General features: G+C 36.7%; 1 protein-coding gene across 3 annotated transcripts in view; it reads right to left on the bottom strand.

The window, feature by feature from the left end:
- Positions 1-21,189, bottom strand: part of DLG1 (discs, large homolog 1 (Drosophila)) — a 92,927-nt gene that overhangs the window by 50,058 nt on the left and 21,680 nt on the right. For 2 of the 3 annotated variants that reach the window (XM_010146137.1, XM_010146138.1), the window contains exons 2-7: positions 12,547-12,600; positions 8,876-8,926; positions 7,767-7,891; positions 6,241-6,410; positions 5,431-5,567; positions 2,676-2,820 (exon numbers count right to left, since the gene is read on the bottom strand). In XM_010146137.1, coding sequence (XP_010144439.1) covers positions 2,676-2,820; positions 5,431-5,567; positions 6,241-6,410; positions 7,767-7,891; positions 8,876-8,926; positions 12,547-12,600 — 682 coding nt within the window. Of the gene's footprint in view, positions 1-2,675; positions 2,821-5,430; positions 5,568-6,240; positions 6,411-7,766; positions 7,892-8,875; positions 8,927-12,546; positions 12,601-16,578; positions 16,678-21,189 lie in introns of all 3 variants that reach the window. The other variant, XM_010146136.1, reaches the window with a different exon arrangement.

Here is a 21,189-nt window from a genome sequence, read left to right as displayed (position 1 = left end):
GGGTGCAGCGGGAGCCGAAAGGTTCCCTAAAGAAGCTACTGGCTACTTGAAGGGCATGACAGCTTTTCACTTCTTAGCGGATGGAATTGCCACTTCACACAAAGGACAGGATACTGGGCTGCACGGAACACCACTGCCTCTATCAAACCCCACTTACAGGGAGAGCAGCCAAATGGAGAGCAACTTGGGAGTGAGGACAGTGATGGGACAAAAGATGGCCTACATGTGTGGCCAGGTCATTTACCTCCAGAAAAATGGATGTGAGACGAAGTCGAATATACCAGAAAATTAAAGACTCAAGGCAAGATGGCAGCGTACATCCTCATGGCAATCACATGGATTACTCTTGAGAGAACTTTTCTGAAAAGCCACCAGACATAGTAAGAAGGTATTCTTGAAGATACCACTGTGTGTTTTATGGCTTTATGTTAGGATGTTATTAACCTCAATGAACTGAGTCTCCAGCTCATCCACCATTTGAGAGAAATTAATTCTCTGCACAAGAAGAGAGCCAGCAGCATGCCTTTATGCATACTGATGGAATAAACATTCCTTTAGAAGTACATATTGATACAGATAATGTGAATATAAGAACAAAATAATCACCAAAAGGAGAATACCAATTTGTATTCAAAGAGGAAATACGACTGCCGCTTGAATGAGACTCTCAGCAGCCCGACCTCACCAATCTAAAACTGAACTACTGATCTGTGGTACTGAAAATCAGTCATGCTGAGTTTGGTATCTCTGTTCTTAATTTACTGAGTCTACAGACAGTCTGAGATCAAAGTATTACTTAATGAATACTATCGAAGCACATAAAAACTTTAAATGAGAATCCACATTTATATCTAACCATTCCTCTATGGCCGCCTAGTAAAGGAGTAGGTTTGTCAAATCCTGCTACAGGTTCCTTCCTCCACTCACACAAACTGGACAGTTTCAGTTCAGTTTTCCTCCCAAAAGAGAAAACCAGTTTCCTGAATTGCTATAATGCTTTGTTCTTCTCCATTTAGGCCTTATTCTAAGCTTTTTTTAATAATCCGGGGCACTGAGCAGGAGTTAGTAAGTATGACTTTTGCCAATATCAGGGTATCATTTCTTTATTAGGATCAGGCAAATTATCAGGAACCACTCCTCCTCCTCCCCAAACACTTTCTGGAGGCTTTGCCTTTGTCCCTCCTGAAGATTCAGAAAGTAAATATTCAAAAGATCAAGTCAAGATACGCTAGTAATAGATAAAATACGTCTGTCACATCAGCATCCACAGCAGGGTAACTGCATTACTGCATCACTACCAGGAACAGCACAGACAAATCAGGTCACCAGAAAACCTGAATTCAAGGTGAAACATATGAAGAGGTCAGCTATGACGGAGAGAAAAAAAGGAAGTCTGCCTTCCAAGGACATAGCAGGAAAGGTTGTATTGTTGGACAAACTAGATACCATAGGGAAAACAGCTACTCTAATCATATATATGAGTATAAAACTGGGGATGAATAAGTGAAGGCTGAAAATCCATTTTATGTCAAAGAATGGAGCCTTCAAGAGCGCCTTTCCAATAAGGCGGTGAAGTCATAAAAGCTAATTACTCCAAACTGTAATTCAATAAGCTTACAAATAGATTTAAAAATATTGTAGCTATTGCCAAAAAAGAAAGGGCTTATAAGGTACTTCAGTCCTTTGTGTGTTGCACTTTTGTTTGTTGTTCTTTACACACTGTTTTAGATTACATCAGCATCTTTTTAGTCCAAAAATGTTTCTATTTTCATATGAAGTAGTATCTGAAGAGATCAGTGCTACATAACAATTACTTCTATCTAACATCAGGAAACAAAACAAAACAAAACCACCCCCCAAACAAAACTAAAAAAACCTCCCCCAACACCATTTTTATGTCTCAAGACGAGTAAAACTGTTAATCCAGCCAAGTCCACCTATTCAGTCTTGGAAAGATAAAATTAAATCATTCTCATCCCTTTCTCCAAACACTTGATGGTAATATTCCTCTTGAAGAAGCAGTGCATGAAATCCAAACTTTTCCTTAGACTGTATTTCAACCCTGAGCTTTCTGGATTTGGATGTTTTACTTCAAAAAAAGACTCCTGTAAAGCAGCACCCTTATGTCAACAAGAAGTTAAGTTAACATGGAATTTCACAATACGTTCACAGGCAGGCATCAGAGCCCAAGACCTCCACCTCCTCCCAGTCCAGTTTATTCAGATATGTGCTAGCTCATGGAAAAGCAGGAAAACAGCAAAAATAAGTCAGAACATCACTAACCTCTACCTGCAACAGTTCTGTCTTTTGCTCAGTTCACAGGACCCTGAACACCTACGCAGAGCACTGTTTGTTACTCTTCACAGCCTGCAGGAGAATGAGGTGCTTGTTCTCCTTGTACTCACCAGCAAGTGATCAGAAACATTGAGTCACTAGGACTAGGCCACACCAGTCACAGAAACACGTTAGAAGCCCCATTGCTGCTGTCTTTTCAGTTCACAAGCCATAGGATGCTATTCTGCAGTATATAACTTCCCCGATTACGTGACTTTCTTACATCAGATTTTCCCAGTGTATCACTTTAAAATGCCTTAAACTGCTAAAATACTAAAAATGGGCTATGTTAAAGTCTTAAGGAAAAAAATTACTAAATCACAAAGATAAGCTGAACTTACAGTTTGTGAGGTCAGGAGGGACATAACTGTCATTCATGAACATGCTGGTGGGTTTTGCAACTTTCAGATAAACAAAGTCAGATGTGTTTTTTAAGGCAGTCACTGCTTCTTCATGAGTAACTTCTTCTAAGCAAACACTATTCACCTAAAAAGGAAGAAGTAAATTCTCAACACACAAAGACACATTTTCATAGGACACTCACGGAAAGCTGTTGGAGCACTCTGGTGTTGAGAGAGTATTAAGATTTAGGTGCCACAGAAATAATTGATTAATATAAAATTTATATAAGCGATGCTTTGTAGTGCTGTGAAATATAAGACAGAGGAGTCTTTCCTCAAAAGACTATAATAACCTAGTAACCTGTATATAATATATACCTATAATAACCTGTAGTGAGTGTAAAGGCAGCACACATGACTTTGGAAAACTAACGGGACAAACACAACACTCAAAATCCTGTAAACATGCACAAACACAGGACTAACAGGATGTTATTGGAAGCATTAAATAGAAGTAAGACTCTTCTTGTAAAAATAAATCCTACATGACCTTCTCATGACATAATTAAGTACGAGACATTATAATGTGACAACAAACTCTTACAAGAGGTCAAAAGTAGGCATCAAAACGGGAGAAGATCCCAAAGTGACTGTTTTACATGCCAAGTAATAAGAACTAGTTTAAATTTACAGGCAACAGATTCTTTAAACTACTGTTATTACGATGAAACACTAGCACTCCAGTTTAAATACAATTTAAAAATCTTTTAACAATTAGTATCTCATATTAAGCCTTACTAAATTGAGCTGCTGACCCTCTCTCCCATATTTTGATGAGGAAAGTAACTTCCACAGATAACTCCAGGCAACATGGGAAATAAGGCTTGTACTGCACTGAACCTGAGGACCAAAGACACTTTCCTCTGATTACTTAACTTTATATACTGTATAAATAAGGGGACCCAGTCAAGCGTTATTTGTGGGGGAAAACTCTACTGCTTAAATATATTCTTTCCCTCTGTATTTTCTGAAAATTTTCTAAAGACCTATTACTTTTTATTTATAAAAAGGATTTAAATTCCTACCACCTGGATGACTGAAAAGTCATTTTTGCAGTGCATTGGTAATTGTAGTACACCCTAAAAACACAGGCTGGAAGTTACATTCTGCAAAATATGGGATCTTATCTCTACTTTAGTGACTAAAGCTTTGACTAAGTGAAATTCAGCCAATCAGAAGATATTATCGATGACATTTTACTCACTTCTTTCCCAATTTAATGGGCTGAGGAATGACTACAGCTACAATAAATGACATTATATTTACTAGATTAAAGGCATATTGCATATGCTCCATGCATCCCCAAAACACTATCTGATATTAATCCAAAACTAGTGTATTTAATTTTGTCAGGTAATTTTTTCTAATGGATAAAAACTAATACTGGACAAAGCAATCTGTCACAGAAGTTTGCTATTTCTAATAAAAACTGCTTAAAACCTTCTCTATATTTTATGATATAAGCAAGTTGGCATAAAATTTTCTTGTACAGGTGACAGGTTATGACTCTGGAAAACAATCCACCATTAAAAAGAAGCTTTCCAGCATCCTTGCATTGTGGAGAAGTCCTGTAATCAAAATACTTCCCATGATGCAGAATTTAAAACTCAAAACCATCAGATATTAACAGCATTATCATCAAGTAGCTGTATCTTTGGGTTTGTGAATTTGCATGGCATATGAAGGTGTATATTGACTCTGCAGCTAATAGTAAACACAATAGATATTCTCTCTCTTCCTCCCAATTCACATGTAAAAATCAGCTCGTGTCGAGCCAGTTTCACAGAACTATCCACTGTGACACCAAGATCTCATTCCTAATACTTCAAAAAAAGCAGGATTCTTTATCTAAAAGGATAACCCCTGAATTCTTTAAGTAGCTTCAGTTTTCCCAGCTTTGTATTTTTGAGTTATAAACTTATGCAAAGTCTTTTTATAGATGGGAAGCTGCGCTGAACATTTCTTACTGTTCAAAGAACAATAGAGCACACATTCTGCTGTAATGTATGCCGAGTGCAGATGCACTTGGGGCTCTTACAGAAGCAGGTACTGCCTGGCAGAGGTAGGAGGGTGGAGCAATTACACCTTACAAGAGCTGAGTTTACAATTCAGAATTTCACTCAGAAATTCTTGGCCCTGGCCCTCATTCTTCTGGCTGCACAACTAGATTTGCCCATGGAATTTAAGAAGTTGAAAGTTATTTTTACTTTGTGTAGAGAAAAGACAACTTTGAAATATTCCAAGCTTAAAAAAAAAGCACCATTAAAAATCATTACAAACACCGAAATCCAACAGAAGCTGCAGTTTCACTACAGGCTGGCCAGACACCAGCACATGAAGTTCCTTTCTAGTTGTCATTCTGGTAAGAGAAACAATCCTATTGTTTGCTGATTTATAATCCCATCACTCCCATCCCAGAAAAAAAATAATAGCAGTCATCAGAAATAGACATGCTGACTAATAAAGGTTTTATATGAAACATCAGGCTGAGGAACAGATTTCAGGTTTCCTGATGAGATAGCGTTTAACACTGCAGATTTAATTTTTGTTGTTCATTTCTTGGCAATATCAATTTTTATACTGATTTCTATGAAATAACACTCCACCAGCAAGCAGCTTAACCGCAAAGTTTATCAAAGTTTACTGGGCCTAAGAGTGAACGACCATCAAAAAAAAAAATGCAGTTCTTTCTTACAGCTAAAAGTTTGTCTCCAATCTGAAGTTTGCCATCTTTATGTGCTGCCCCGCCTTCAATGATTTTGGTTACGTAGATGCTGTTGTCTCCAGGTATATGCTGATTTCCTACACCACCAGCAATACTGAAACCGAGACCTGCTTGAAGATAAAAGTCATTACTCAAGAAAGCTTTTATCATTCATTTGATCCAAACTATTGTATAAATAACCATGCTATTTGTATCACACATAAAGGTGCTTATATATAAAAGAATATTAAGCTCTGACTGAAGCAATACTGGGTGCCAAGTGAACTCCATAATTTTCCAGACAGTTCAGAAAAAGACAGTGTTTACAGAAGTTCTGAAAATTAAAAGCTAAATAATTTGCTTCATGCCTTGCAAAAGATGTACACGCAGAGCTCTAGCTTCGCCACTGATATCTAAAGAACTATTCAATGTTTACCCATATAGAAAGAAAAGAATACTTTCTCTAAATGTTTTTTCATCTCTCAAATTACCTCTGAAGTACCTCTTCCTAGGTAATTCAATGAAATATTTTTCTCCCATTTGTAATGTACTTAAATTACTAAATACTATCGGAAACATTTTCATCATTTGACAGAAAAATATCCATTCTACAAGAACAATTTCAAGACAAGTGGATGAAAATTCGAAAGCATTTGAGATACCATTATCTTATTTGTTCATTATTCTGCATTTCCTAGAACTTCATACAAAAGGTACTATTTTATTTCAAAAAATAAATGCAGAAATCTATCATCAATTCTATCCTTGCTGTGAAATAGAAGCTTTATGTTTCATACGTACCTTTAGGGCCTTTTACAAGTTTGATTTCCACTATTTTTTCTGTGACTGGTTTTCTTCTTTTGACATACAATCGTACAATTGATCCTGCTTCTTTCAATGCTTCAACTGCTTTGCTGTGTGTCACATCACGGACATCTACCTCATTTACTCGTAGAATACAATCGTTAACCCTAGGGACAGCAACATTCATGTTCAGCTGTTGCGTTATAGCAAAGTGGACACATTATAAGCCTAATATTTTATCTACAATACACTCAAATACATGTTAAGACACAGACTCTCCTTCAAAATTATACTGATTCAAGACAGCACTCTAAAATGAATTATCAGTGGTTAAAAATAAAACAAGGACCACCAGAACACTTTTAATAGGAACATTTTGTTCAAAGTCAAAGAGGACTCCATCTTACATGTGTTTCATTTAAACAGGATTTTGAACAGATCTTCACACAAACTACCTTTTGTTTAGGGCTATCAGAAGGAATAAGAAAACTCAGAAACTAGGAGGCACGCAATGAGAAGACAACAGTTTTAAGCCATGACATGAACAAGTCGACCTCCACTCCTGCTTTTCACAAGCTGATTCAGCGCTGGCCTTGCACTCCATTTAACATATTGCTGTAGTAACATGTTAATGTTACTGAGCTCTCATTACACTAAGTACAATGCCTGACCCACCTGTCACTGCATTCTGCCAATGGCCAATAAGCTAACATGAAGCCTTGAAATAAGCTTACCAGGACTAAAAAACATAACTTGCCCTATAATTTTGGGTGTAAATGTATGGTGTGTTCTCGACAACACAGGGGAAAAAAGCTCATCCTACAATCGGATGTGTTTTTTTCACACAGTGATACAGCAGGATGCCTAAAGACTGTTCTGAATTAGAAAAATAATTTATTAATGCAATTTGTTATTAACTTCTAAGCCCTCTTCAAAGCAAATGCTGAATATCGCTTGCTACCACCTAGTAATATGCCAACACTTCCTCACTAGGAGGTTAGTGGTTATCAGTCCACAATTAAATAAGAAAATGGGGTATATAGGAAAACTCCATTAAAGAAAAAATTACTGATATCAAACATGTGCAGTGTCTTTGAAAAATTATACAGAATTATACAGAAAAACCACAGAATTATACCAAGCATAAGAGTGTTTTTTATTAAGCTCAACTGTCGTACAGATCAGAAAATCTGTACATGGATAATCAAGAGCTATGTATCCTGTCTAAGCTCTTCCTCTGTATACTGGATTAAGAGCTGCAGAACATACAGTATAATAAATTTACGCCACTGAATAGAAAAGATGAAGTTCACTGAATTTCACTTAACTTCAGATTTTACTGGTGGGGGGCAGGGGGAGAAATTGGCCCACTCAAATACTTTTCATTATTTACAGAATACTGTAAGAAAAACTTACTTAAAATGTAATGTAGCATGATAAAACTACTAACAGAAAGTGTTCTACTCACTATTTGAAAATATAATAATAAACATTTAGCAACCCAACACAGAAAGTCATCATACCGTAATCTTCCATCCTGTGCAGCTGCACCCCCGGCTATAATTTTTGTAATGAAAATACTTGAATCATCCCCAATATGTGGGTTGTCTGTACCACCTGCAATGCTAAAGCCAAGTCCTGAATTTCCCTAAAGGTAGAGGGGGAAAAAATAATTTACACATTTCTTTTCTAGTATATCTCTTTGATTCAATATAGAATCAAATCTATGTAATTTTCACTGATAAAAAATATTAAAAGACACTTCAAGCAGTATACTACATATAACCATATGTAAGATGTAATTACACTTATTTTCATAGGAGAACTTAAATCATTGTGTAATGGTATGAGATACAGTCCCAACCCCACAGCTTTCTCACTGAAGTGAGCTCGATAAAGATAGATAGAAACTTCCCTCTCCAGTGAGCTATATCCTTGACATTATTCATATGAATATTAGTTCCTCATTAAATTACTAGCAACAATTTTCTTTTTTCCCCAGAGAACCCCCCAGTAATTTGTGTCATATGTAATACATCCTCACAGATGCAGAGATTCAGACTGGCATTTTCTCTTCCAAGGTTGCCTTTCCTTATTAACAGGACCCTCTCAGTGACCACCAGAGCTGCGCAGGTATTAAATATAACCATTGCTTTCTTCCTTTTTGTTAACAGTGCAGCTCATGAGAAGAGAACTGAGATAGATCTCAGCACTGTGAACCCAAAAAAGCAATGCAGATGACAAGGTATCCCTTGTAATCTCAACCGGAAGCCTGAATCTCAGTACAAAACTTAACAGTATAAACAAAAGCCTATCCTAAGTGGCAATATAGGAAACAAAAAATGTAAATTGTGTTATTACATTCTACAAGCCTAGATAACAACATTAAATGCAGTGTGTGTTTTCCCCATTTTACACTTCATGGTCAAGGATATCCATAAAAACTATTCCTGCTCTAGCAACTGGCTGTGGTTTATTTTGTTTAGGCTAAATAATCTAACTAAAGAAAACACACGAAAGACCCAATAAGGATTGTTTTGGATTACCATTTAGCAGCATCAAAAGGTTAACTTTTCATACTGAAGTATCATAAATTCTATTTAAGAGTACAGAAAGACATTTAGCATGTTACCCTTTCAAGAGTAATTTCTTCATACTCATAATCTGCATCTGTGCCATTGACCTGCAAAGAAAGAAAAGTGAGACTTAGAATTTTACACCCTACATGACACAGTTTGCTTGGCTGACGGTTCACACTCATCAAATCTCAGCTGATTCACAGTGACCACTGAGCTCAGAGGGGATGTGTGATCTTCACACCACTCTGTGCATGAATCAGACACTCTTTTTGTATGAGTTTAAAAGTTATGATCTCAGAGAGCAGACTATAGACAAGATACTGTAGAGCAGAGGCCCTCTGCTTCTGATTGCCAGGCAAAAATAATGCTATTGAGATCCTCAAATGTTCCTCAGGCCATATAGCAACTTGAAACCAAGAAAAAGGAAGGGTCACGGGGTAGGGAAGAAATTGTGTAGGAGAACAGAGCAGTATTTTTAAACTATTGTTCCTCGTAAAGCAGAGGAAACTCCAGGATTGATGCTTTATACCATTTCTCACTAGAAATGGGCAAGACTCTTCTAAAGCAACAACTGTTTATAGTACTATTTATCATGTTACATATGTATTAAAGATCAACAAATTAAAACAGGACTAAAAAACGTAAGAAGAGTTTAGATGGACTAAAAGCAGAAGAGTTTAGAAGAGTATTTTCCAAAGCTAGATGAAAAACTCAGATACCCGAAGTAAGCCTTGTCATCCTCAAGTTAAAAAGGAATCTCACATTCTTTGCTGCCTACAGAACCAGGACAGAATCAAATAACAGAAGTAACAACTATCTAAATTAAGCAAAACCAATTAAATATCAAATTCTTGACCACATTTACTATAGAAGTACTCAAATTATTTCCTCAACAGATACCTACAGCAGCATATATAACATGCTACCGGCAATTCCCTCTTTAAAACTTTCTATGATGCAATATTTAACAAGAAAAGAAATAACATTTACACTATTATTTTACAAAGCATCTTTTCTATTCTTAAGATGCTCTATATCTGATACTATTCAAGGCTATATAAAGATACAAAATGTATGTATAGAAGAAAGCATTTTAAGAATCTCCATAGTTTTCTAACAGAGAATTACAGAAAAGGACTTTAATTCACTCCAAACAAAGTTAAGATCACATCTACTTTATTCCTCATATGTTTATTTAACACATTTAAAAGCTCCAAAAGCTGAAGATACCACAGCTTCCACAGGCTGTCAAATATCAAGCTCATTTACCCCTCACTATAGTTTTTCCTCAATCTCTAATTATATTTCCCTTTAATATACAGGAAGCCATTTCCACTCCAGACTTAACAGATCATCAGCATCTTCTTTGTGCAGTACCTCAAAAATTATGTCCTTAGTAGTTTGTTCAGTGGTAAAGATACTGTGGGCATGACATTTCTCCATTAAGGAGGAGGAGGTCTTGACCTTCTGAACTCACAGAACTGTATCTATTACTACAGCAACACAAAAGAAGCCACTGTGTTCAGTAAGTTTGTGTTAGCTTAGTCCTTGAGCTATTATCCACAAGAATGTGCTCACTGAACCAGACATCCAGCGTTACAGAACCTGGAAAATGGTTTATGATGATTGATCAGTATGTGGCTTTTTTTTAAAAAAAAAAAGAAGACATAACAAGGACAATTAATCATTTCCCTATCCATTACCATTAGGCAAAACACAGTCAATATATTTAAGCAGTCTCTTATTTCCATATACACAAAATTCTATAATCTGATTGTAAAATATCACCTAAACAGAAGAAAACATGAACCTCTATCATTTGTATTCTGTAGCCCTCCCCTTTTTTTTAAAAAAAAAACAAAACAATCTTTGAATTGATTTTTTCTAACAAATTGAACATTAGCAGAAATAGGAGCAAGGATGCATCGAATGATAAAAGTCACTGTCCTATTCTACCTTTTGCAAGTTTTAACGTGATCTCAGATCCACTAAGTAAAGCTTTACTTGCTGGAGCTTCCCCTGCATGAAGGAAGCTCTGTGCAAATGCTTTAATTACACCAGAGCAACCTTCTTGGAAATGGAGAACCTATTAGGAGTTCAGCAGAATTTGGTTACAGCCTTTTGGCTGTACCAAAGTTAACTCCTCTGGTATAGTTAATCTCTTCATGTGCCACCAACTTAGTTTTGTTTGTACTTCCTTAGGCCTTTTTTTTTTTTTTTTTTTTTTTTTTTTTTTTTTTTACAAAGAATAAGAAAATATATGCTTGCTGGTTTTTTCCAACCCAGTTTGAGTTCTAAGAGGGAGTAACTACCCCAGCAGCTTTATAATTCAGATAATGCGAGCTGTGTTCTTGAAGACATTCCCTGATGAGTTTCTAGATGCAATTTTATTTTTTCCTTCTTTCAACAGAAAAAGCTTTAACAGATAAGGTTTTGTAGATTCATGATGCAGTTATATCACAAGTATAATTTTTGCATTATTTCTTGCTCAACAATACCATTAGCTACTTGGGAACCTAGAAGGACTTCCTTTACTCAACTTCCTATGCTTACAGAGTAGGTTAGATTACAAATAGTTATGGGCTTGTTTGCTTTACATTTACAAGCTGATAATTCTGATAGCTTGTGATTTTGAGTGCCAGTTTGTTCTGTTCATGCTACTTTCTCCTCCTACTATCTACTGTCCTCCATGTGCCTCTATCAGATACGGCCTCCTGAAATGTAAATACATAATTATTTATCACTTTTTTTCTTGGTTTAGTTTGTGCGTGGAGGAGACATCTCACCTTCCGCATGCTTTTCTAAACTCCATCTGTGTCGCATCAATGAAAGGGTCACACACTGCAGACTACTGTGATAATCTTTCAATCGGAAGCATCATTATTACACTTGAGACTCATTTATGAGCTAATTATCTCACTGTACTAATCTTTTGTCTTCTGCTTAAACTGTTAATTCACACTTTCCTCTGTCTGGAGTTAGTACAGCTCCTTTCTAGCAAGGTTGCTAAATTATGAACGTGTTTGACAAGGACAGGATTTATTCTTTACTTGCTAATACCAGTACTTAGAAAAAGCACAATGCGAAGCAATTAATACAGGCATTAACACTATTCAGGCAAACAACAAGCAAGTGGGCTATCAGTAACTGGAGGAGGGAGGTACAGGAGGAAAACTCAAATTTGAAACCTATGCCAAACTTACACATCTCAAAAGCTTCTCTGCCAGTGGTATTCTTACTAGAAAACACACACTGCCAAACACAAATTTTAGCCTCCACATAACTACACTTAAGAGGTCAATGTTTCCAACAGAACCAAGCCATTTTTAAGAACATTTAGAGTACTAAAAACTGAAGTGTAGCCAATGCATCAAGAAGCATTTTTACGAGAAGCGCAACGGAAATGGCACATTAAATATTAAAGCATCTGCTTGCCCGCTGAAGAAACTTACTGTTCTCTGAAGACTGAAACTCTGGAACCTCAAAAAAACCTGTGTTTTGCACTGTCACACACTGGTATTCACACAGGACTTTTCACCTGCAATCTACGACTTTTTTTTTTTTTTAAGAAACAAGTAAGGACTTCAAATAACCATCAGGACAGCTGACAAAATCAAGCACCGGAGAGATAAAATAGATTTTATTAAACAGTAACAACAGACCTACACAAGCACATACATAAAACATCATCTAAAGTTATAATTGAAAACAAGCGTAGGCTTACGTATGTTGGCGTCTCCAAGGAATCTGTATTCACCAGCACTGGAGGGGGATTTGCCTTTAACAAAAGAATAATTAAAAAATTACACAGAATAAGAGAAAGCAATACTGATGATAATTACCCCATATTTAATTTGCTGTTTTTGTCTAAGTACTGTTAAAAAATAGCCACAACTTGATCTCAAAACTTCACCTGTTGAAACACTTGTTTCTGCTCTGAACATGGCTTTCATGCTACAAAACACTCTTCCAAAATTCTGAGCTCATATTTTATGGACACATGCTGTCATTTATTACCTTGTTTTTCAAAACAAAAACTGAGGCATGCTGTCATTGGACATGATGTCAGTTACCCTTGTATCTGTGGCATGACATTCAGAAATTGTTTTATCTGCCAATATTTTAAACCCAAACCTTGGTGAATTTGATTTTGCTTTCTTCCTACCAGGAACACTTCCCCGTCCCCCCCTTCAACCTGCAAAAGGGAAACCTACAGAAATGCAAACTGGTGGAAGTAAAGATGTACCAAACTGACTTGTGAAAGCAAATTCACAGCAGACATTCATTTACTCTTCAGCAGCATGTGCTTCCGTCAGAAAACTTATGGACTGACAAGCCATAAGCAGTCAGAGATAATGGCTACAGAAATACAAATCAGTGTAGCATTCTTGCAAGCCAGGAACTGGTAGAGTAAGATAACACTCTTACTCTATGATGTTACTGAGAATTTTTCTGCAAAAAGCAGGGTTTCAACTGAAAGAAAATCCATACGGACTGGTGGCATTTATCTCAAATACTTCCAAATAAACAGACTTCCTATTTTGCATCAGTTATCTGCCTTTAAACTAGGTAGCATCTAGCCTGCTCTAAGAACAACAACAAACACAACAGAAAAACTGCTCTAAAAACCATGCAGATATATTCCAGGCTCCAATACTGTTGATGTATTGAAGTTCAACAGTACCTACCAAATCAGTGGTGCAAAACAAAGTTAATCTCCTTACTGCTTTAACAAAGCTGAGGATTTTTTCTTTAAAACCCGTAATCTTTAAAATTAAGACATTCTTCAGTAGGTTTTTTTTATCTCCTGTGTGTACGTATGTGTGTGTAAATAAATTTAAGGACAGTTTAACAGGCTGCAATAGCACCCAGCATTAAAATAATTCAAAGATGAATTTAAGACCTACAAAAACATGACAATTCCATTAACCTCCTCACCTATCCATATTCTGCACTGTAGTTTCACGACCATGAGAACAACATATTTCTGAAGAATTGATAATTTTTAAAAGCTCCCAAAAGCTCTGAAGTGATGACTCCGAAGTTCCTTATAGAAGACTGAGATGAATAATCTACCGTCACTAGACAGGAGTCATCAATCTGCTATCAGGCTGTGGTGTCAGAAATTAGGTCTGTGTCATTCACTAAAATCAGGTGGTATCTATGCAAGTTAACCGAGTAGACTAGGAAAAAACAGGAATCAGGGTGACACTGGTAACTCTGTAAAGATCCCACAGAACACCTCTCTCACCCAGCAATTGTCTCGGTAGAAGCAAGGCCACACAATGTGGCAATGTGGCTTCAGAGAAATCAAGTACTAGTTACTAGCATCACAATAAAAATCTCTGTCAAAACAATGCTATCCCTCACAACCATTTTCTGCCATTAAGTTACATTCTAATTTCTGCTTCTTAATCAAGTCCAAGTTCTATTAAAGTCAGATTAAATTTAAAAGTAAGACCCTGTACAAAAAATACCAATCAATTAAATTATGCCTCACCATCCCTAGCAAGAGCTTTACAGTTAACACAATTTTAAGAAAAACAAAACAATACATTGTACTAAAAAGCACCTGACTGAATGTAAGGCATTAGGAATCTAATCTCCATTGGATCTACAAGAGACCTGCATACACAAATTTGTATTTGTGTATCAACTATGAAAACATTTCTAATCGATAAATAGAAAACAAAACAAGGATTAATTTTGAAAGTTCAGTCACATTCTTTACATTTCACTCAATTTTGGAATTTATTTTTAATTTACTATTAGGATTCTGTAAAACCCAAGTAAATTCAACAAAAGCAGCACCAAAGAAACATGGTTTCCCATTAATTTTTTGTTGAGGCTTTTAATGTCTTAAAAAAAATAAGAGGAGGACGAGCTAAAAGTGAATTGCTATTAGTAGGTGTTTATGTGAACTGTACATTTGAGACACAAACTAGGCAACTGATACAAAACACCTTCCGTAAGTTAAGTGATTGTTCCTAATGCTCCTTCTGCATTTGGCTGAATCTCCATCAAGAAGCAGTAATTTACCATCATTTCCAAGCAGGAAGAAGAAAAGCTTTGTGCCAGGCATGCAAAAGTAGGCCTGGACACTGCAAAGACACAGAGCAATACCTAACTCAAAACATTTTTGGAAGGAAGACCTGGTATCTCAGTCTGTCTTGCAGGAGACCCCAAATTACCTAACACTTTCAAGCCTCTGTGCCAGGGCTTGTTCAAGTATTTAAAAGCCGTTTGACAACTTTGTCTACAGGCAGACTAAGGGCTTGTCTAAGGGGTAAAGTGGTGAACAGAATAGAGAGATGTGTTTATTGCTCAAAAACACATCTGCCAAATCCAAGGTTGATTATAACTTTCTATGGTACTTTCTAATTGCTTAGAATCACTAACGATGCAGAATTACATAGCGAACTACTGCAGACATTTATATGCACTCAGACAGAGGCACAGACCACTAAACTCTTTATCCTTCTGCTTGTAATCCAGCATCATCAACGGCCAGTAACACTGTCACAGCAGTGGCAGTCAACGAAAAAAAAAAGTAAATATAGCACTAATCCTCTTATTTTAAATTAAGTTTAACCTACTGGCAATTCCTGAAAGTAAATGCTACTGCAGACGTAGTTATCTTTATCCATTATGGCTGACAACAGAGGCCCACTGGTTGCACTAGGCAGTCTGCCTCAAATCCTGATAGGGGTGGAATCCCTCTATGAGAAAAGCATCTGAAACTAAACAAATCCCTGGTCTGACTGTTGGGAAAAGTACAGGTACCAGATTTGTGTGAAGACACAGCCATTAGAAACTGCACTGTAAAACAGCCAACTGTAACAGTTTTTGATAATTAATTAGTCATGTAAAACTTAACAGTGTAGTGGAAACTATAAAAAGATCCCCACCTGCCACAAGCTCAGCCACATAGCTTGGAAGCAGACCTCAAGGAAAAAAAAAGCTGACATGTACACTAGAAAGATCCCAGTAATACAATGGATAACTTGACGACAATCTGTCACCAAACCATTCCAAAAACTAGCCCATCTTCTCAGGGGGCCAAAATCTTCACTCATCGTGGAGATTTTTGCACTAAAAGTTACAATGAAGTTAGAAAAAAAATAAAAGCAGAATGCTATTCCCTATGTGAAAATAGAGCTACTACCTATCCTAAACTATTCCATGGCTTGCCATGCTATAGTCACATACTCCAAGTTACATGCAAAATTGTCTTGACACGGTGGGTGGTTTTGTGGGTTGACATCATGTGATCTAAAGGATGAAGGTCCGGAAGGTAAAAAAACCCAAAGCCAACCAACCAAAACACAAAACCCCTCTTGTATTTTAAGTGCCCCCAAGGACACTAGTACCAATACATGGCTGGAGGACATTAGAAATGTCATGTAAGTGCAACAGATGAGAGGCTTATATTGTAACTATTTGTTTATGAGACAAGGCAACAATTTTCTGTAAGTAAATCAAGCAATAACACTTTCGTAAAGGTGAAGTATCTCTAAATTCGGGGTTTTCTTTGGTTATTTCACAACTTACATACTTCCATATGAAAATACAATTTAAATGAACTAAAAGCTGCTATAAAACGAGCAAAAATTAGATCAAATGTATTACTAATTCAGCTATTTCACAGTTCAACTCAAACCTGCATGTAAGAGTACGAAAACGTGGATTTCAACAAAGCAATGAAATAAATGGATTAAATAAAAGTTGAACAAACTTAACAAAAAAGAGTAAGAACCTGTGGTACGGTGGATGGGATGACAGTGGTCTCAGCAGGGACTGGTGGGACAGGGATCACAGGGACAATAGGAGAAGAGGAAGGAACAGCTTCTGCGGGCTAAAAATCACCAACAAAAGGTCAAAAATAATGAAAACTAGCAAGACATTTTAAAACAAACAGGATTCAAATTTACCAGCTTAAAGAAAATTCCAAGTAGCATATGGATTTGGAGACTATAACTACAACTGAAGACAAACAGCTTTAACCATGTATGTGGCAGTGCATCGCCAGCAACGTGCTGACATCAAAGAACCCAAATGAGTAAGCCCTATCCAGATTGCTTGCTCATACCATAATACTCACCTTGCGGTACAGAGTAGCGAGGCTTTGGGGTCCAACAGAAACCTGTTCAGGTCAGTTGACTGACTCAGGCTTTTTGTGGGCTGGTTTCACAACAGAAACCGTTCACCAATATACAACAGCATGCGAAAGCAGAGAACGAGTGGCTATGGTTGGTAGGACTGAACCAAGTTAATATACCTCTTTAATAAAAGGTAAAAACCAGACATACATTCAGGTTTCTAAACTAGGCAAAAGTCAAAGAAAATCTTTTAGTCAAATGAGCAGAAGATCCTAAAGCAGATTCAATCTACCTCTCAAAGATCTTCATACAGGTTTACCAAACACTCTCAGACTATTAGAATTTTGGTCTTAGGGTTTTTCATTAAAATAACAGCCAGGAAAGCTACTGACACATAAGCTACAAGGGAACAAGATGACAAATAGTATTTTGAGGAAAACATTGACTCAATTTTGAGATGTTAACATACTGGTTGTCAACAAGCTGTCAGTAACATACACTACTGGCAACGACCGTTAAAATTACAAGCTGAACAGCACATCAAAGCTCTTGCAACTTAGTTGTTCCAAGACATTCTTGTGATTTTTAAATATAATGAAGCATAGTGACAGTTACTAAATGTGAAAATGAACCAAGAACCCAGAACATCACAGTATTAAACATTTTTTGAAACTTTTGAGATATTTTAAAACACAAAACAACATACACTAAGAGCATCCACCAAATTAAAGAGTAAAAGTAAACACAAAGAAATCTGAAACAGCTCAAGAGCAACAACCCTTATTAAACGTACATGTACTTCTGCAGGTTTTTTTCAGCTCAAATTCAATCTATCCAAAATGAACAGCTGGTGAAAAATGTTGCAGCTAGTGAAAGGTGTAAGAACACGATATATTTGATGAGTGATTATTACTAATGTCATTTAAACATTCCTACATCTGCGGACAACAGCACAACCTTTCAAGTATTAAAAAAAGGTGAGAGAGAATCAAAATCAGTCTAGAAAAATGATAATACGTATTTTGCAAAGGATGCAGGAAATGTCCACTGCAACAAACCTCCAGCTACTAGAAGAATGATGCAACCTTTAGAGGACAGTTCAGATCAAATAGCTTGAGTAATCACTCAGCGCTACACATCCAAAAACAAGCCATCCCTTCAAGTCCGCCATGTTCCACAATAAGCAGCTTCCCTTTTACGTACGCAACAAAAATCCTGTTAATCGAAATTTTAGATACACACTTACTACGTACCAAAACATAACACAACAGTAAGGCTGAAAAGCTAACATTAGCAGGTCAGAAAAATTCCAGCTTTACAGTTACAACTCCTGCAACAAGAGAAGTTAAAACAAACTGAACTTATTCTTAGACATTGACCGTACCATTTCCTGGCCCTTGGACTTCGCAACAACTGACAAGTCACAGCTGATTTCCTTATGGGCCAAACAATCTGCTCCCCTCTCTGCACCAAATGGCAGCTTTATTTTCCTGCTTCTTCCCTATTCTTAATTCCTAAATCCCACACCTCTGGGCTTCTCATTCCCAAATGCTTTAAGAACCCTTCCAACCAGTTGCAATTTTTATCCTTAGTAATTTAAAACTGATGTTGTTCAAAGCTCTGTAAGTCTTTCGGGTGCTAGTTCCAGAAGCTATAATACTGCTATCGTATTTTCCCTTTGTGCTGCTGGTTTAGTATCCTCTGACTCTTCGAAGCTGCTCTCTGATCCTCCAAGTGTCCTGGCAATGTTCCCGTTCTGTCTCCTCCAGTACCACATGGCTGAGGAGAGTGACAACACTGGCAACAACTTCCAAAGGACATGCAAACACAAATGAAGAGTTAAGACTTTCTTCACTAGAACATTCATGAAACACAGTAAACTGATGCAGGTACTATGGCTACCACAAGAAAGGACAATGCAAGAAATTAAAATATTATTAATCATCAGAGAAAGAAGATCTGGATAACAGGTCTTCCGTCTTCCTTATAACAGAAAAATGCCGGGTTTTAGTATGGCACATAATCAGTCTGGAAATGATTATAGGGTATAGGTTTCTGAGCGAGCAGCTGAATGAGCTCCAATAGCCCAGAGTACTGCTTTCAATGCTCCACCTCTCAGGAACTGTCAAAAAACATTTGTGATTTTAAGGATTCTCCAAAAAAACACTAAAGTATTATGAAAAACATAACCTTATCCTCAACTTTAAATAAAGATGTTTGACTAAAGCATTTGGTTTAAATGGACATAAACCAATCTAAACTACAAAAAAGCAGTGGGCCAGTCAGAAATCTTGTTTTGAATTTCTATGAACTATAGCACACAATTATGATACACTGTTATAGACAGGAATGCACGGCTTGAACAATAACTCACTTTAACCAAGACTGTCAGCCTAATGTGCTAACACCTACAGCAAAAAGCCTTTCTGTTACAACAGTGATAAATTACTTATTTTTTTAAAATTTAAGGTTGGACTTTAATATTTGCTTAAAAACCATCTAAGTAGTATGTTTAAAGAAGCTAAGATAATAACGCCTTGAAGTGGTAATTAAAATGAGTGCCTCCAAATCTAACACCAAGTCCAGTTGCTGTGAAAAGGAAGAACACACCCATTTCCTCAGCTTTAACCAATACACAGTAATGCCTCCCGAAGAAATACCGAGTAACCTGAGATTAATCAAAGCACCATAGCAGATCAACCACACCACCTAATTCCATAACACTGCTCTTTGTGAAGAGCTAACAGATATATTTTGGAGAACAAAAAAAATCAAGCAAAATCAAGCAAACCAGACTTTGCTCACTTTCAAGAAATTACTGTAAAAACTCCACACTACACAATGCAACAATCCTAACGGGAAAACATTGAGAAGAGGTATTTCTTTGCCAGACCAATTTCAATTATTGCTACTTGATTTCTAGCGATAAAATGTGGGAAAAAATAAGTAACAAAGTCCCTAGATATAGCAGGGATAACATTACAGAAAGGAAAAAGGGTGACACACTTTTACAATTTCCACGAAAACTGCACATCTGTACCTGCCTAGGGCAATACATACCTTTTCTAGAGAACCATTAGAACACGAGCCATCAGACACCCAGCCACTAGCAGCTTTTACTTTTGCTGTGCTTTTTGTAGGACTCTTTTTTACACTATCGCGTAAGTTTACAAATTTTCCTCTGGAAGACACCGGCAGCGTGGATGAACTAAAAGATGAACGGGTGCTCAGTGCCCACTGCTGATGCTGGAAGGGCTGCTTTGGCTGTGTGTGAAGATTTGGATGTATTTCCATTCTCGGGCTCCTTGTTAAATCAGTAAGCTTGATTGTTCCCATCTCATCGTCATTTGTAGCCCCACAGTACTTGTAGTTTTGACAGCGAGTAGTCATGAAACTAGCAACACAAATAGTCCTTCTTGAATTAAAAAAAAAAAAAAAAACTGAGGGAAAATAAACCAAAGTATTGCTTCCTGAGAAAATCAAAAATGATTGTTCTCTAGATCATGGTAATAGGGAGAAACACGAAATGCTGGTGTAATGAATACTGCATGTCATGTACTCTGTCAGCCTATTTAAAGAGCACCATTGAACCACCACACGACAGTCAATTTGCTGGGCATAAATAATCAATGTCATGCACAAATTACTGAACAGATGGCAAAAGTCATATGGCTTTATTTATTGAAAAGAAGCTATGAAAGGCTACAGATATTTTCTGTTTCCCGTAAGCTCCCGATATCCCTAAACTTATTTTACCATCTCAAAACTTCTCCAAGGTTTATATCTAGAAAATTTGAAAAATACCAATTCCTCTACTTTTCTGAACACTTTATGGAGGCTAAAAACTAATTAATTTAAAGAAGCTTATGATGAATTGGACAAGAGTCCAATATTAAAATTCCAAAGAAAACCAAATTTGTTCAGACCATAACTATAACTACTTTGCACTTCCATGAAATACAGCAGCACTGTGACACCAGTTTTAAGGTGCACATTGTTTAAATTAAAAGATAGAAGAATTAAGATATTTAAATGAACTTGAGTTCTTAATTATTTTATTATTTAAATTTTTAATACCAAGGATGCACGATCTCTGTATTTTACCCCAATTTTCAAAACAAAAAAGCTCCAAAACTACTCCTACTCCCACTCTCCCAAAAAAAGCACACAGTGAAGAGCTAGCTTGATTTCATCATGCTGTTGAATATTTAATTTTATCTTCTAAAAAGAGGGAAGGATCAAAAGTTAATTTCCTGGCTTCTACATGA

Source organism: Buceros rhinoceros, unplaced genomic scaffold (genome assembly GCF_000710305.1).
Source record: "Buceros rhinoceros silvestris isolate BGI_N320 unplaced genomic scaffold, ASM71030v1 scaffold9622, whole genome shotgun sequence".
In the NCBI taxonomy this organism is placed as follows: Eukaryota; Metazoa; Chordata; class Aves; order Bucerotiformes; family Bucerotidae; genus Buceros; species Buceros rhinoceros.
This window is presented reverse-complemented; position numbering and strand designations above follow the sequence as displayed.